Source organism: Palaemon carinicauda, chromosome 15 (assembly GCF_036898095.1).
Source record: "Palaemon carinicauda isolate YSFRI2023 chromosome 15, ASM3689809v2, whole genome shotgun sequence".
Classification (NCBI taxonomy): domain Eukaryota; kingdom Metazoa; phylum Arthropoda; class Malacostraca; order Decapoda; family Palaemonidae; genus Palaemon; species Palaemon carinicauda.
In genome coordinates, this window is record NC_090739.1 from 106,652,407 (window position 1) to 106,653,731 (window position 1,325).

General features: G+C 36.2%; 1 protein-coding gene across 1 annotated transcript; it reads left to right on the forward strand.

Annotated features, from left to right (window-relative positions):
• Positions 1-308: 308 nt before the first annotated feature.
• Positions 309-959, forward strand: LOC137654124 (uncharacterized protein aq_1476-like). The gene has a single exon (XM_068387763.1). It carries the CDS (start codon positions 309-311, stop codon positions 957-959), a length of 651 nt encoding a protein of 216 aa, XP_068243864.1.
• Positions 960-1,325: the final 366 nt, after the last annotated feature.

Below are 1,325 nucleotides of genomic sequence, written 5' to 3' on the forward strand. Positions count from 1 at the left end.
CAGGAAATGTTGTCTCTAATAGAGATGTACAAGTTCAGGTAGAGACTCAACATCTTACCTCTAACAGAGATGTAGACGTTCAAGTAGAGACTAAACATATCTCTAACAGAGATGTAGAAGTTCAGACGGACGGAGACACCGAGAATGAAGATCTCAGGCGAACGAATGAAAACATGGCTAAGGAAGTTGCCAATAAACAGGCTGTGATTGAAGCCCGTGAAAATGAACTTGCTGATTACTATCAATCAATTCTAGAGATGAAAGTGGAGCTGAAAATGGCTCAGGAGAAAAATGGTGTCCAAAATTAGATGGAATCAGCACTTGTGAAAGAGAAGGAAGCTCTGAAACAAGAGCTTGAAGATAAAGTGATTTTGGATGAAGAAAACACAATGAAAAGCGTTCAGCTGAATGGGGAACTGGAAAAGGCCAAGAAGGAAATAGAGGCTCATGATGAGCTGAAATCGATCCTTTTGGCAGAGAATGAAGATCTCAAAAAATCCAATGAGGAACGAAGCTTCCTTAATGAAGAATTGGCTCTAGAGAAAATCAAACTAGAAAAAGAGCTGATTGAGGCTCGTGCTAATGATCATAAAAGAAGCCAAAGACACCAAAGTCTAGTAGAAGAGCTGCAGGGGGAGATTTCTAAAGCTCTAGTACAAAATCATGAGCTAAAGGAGGCGGTGTTCACAATAACAAAGAAGAACGAAGGTCTTCGAGAACAGCTGGAGAACAAAGTTAAACGAGAAAAGAATTTGAACGGTAAGGTTGTTCGAATGACCAACATACAAGATCAAATGAAGATGGAATTCTCCGCAGCGAAGGGTGTCATCTCTTCACTGAAGAAGGAACTTCAGAAGAGAGATTTGGAAAACGTTATAAAAGAAGGAATGGGTAACGTTGAAAGGTGTGAAACAACAGCAGATGACAAGAAAATAGTCGTTGTGAAGGAAGAAAAATAAGAAGGAGAAGACGGATCCACAAGAAAACTTTTGATAAGGAAACCAAAGAAGAAACCAAAACGGGACAAGGTCTCTTACTCTTGGGCCCCCCTTGGATCCATCGTCCCGGTTTTGGAAACTGGCGAAAATAAGGTTCATAACCAACGAACTCAGGAGGAAAAAATCCAAAATAATTAAAAGTCAGAAACAAAACAAATAGAAAATTAAAAAAGCAAAAAAAAAAATATAAAATAAACCAAAAAAGAATAAAAAAAAAAGATTTAAACAAAAAAAAAATTAAAAAAAAATTTTTGATTATATTTTTTATTTTTTTTAAGGGAATATTATTTTATTTTCATTTTGTGAAAGGAATATATTCTTATGTTA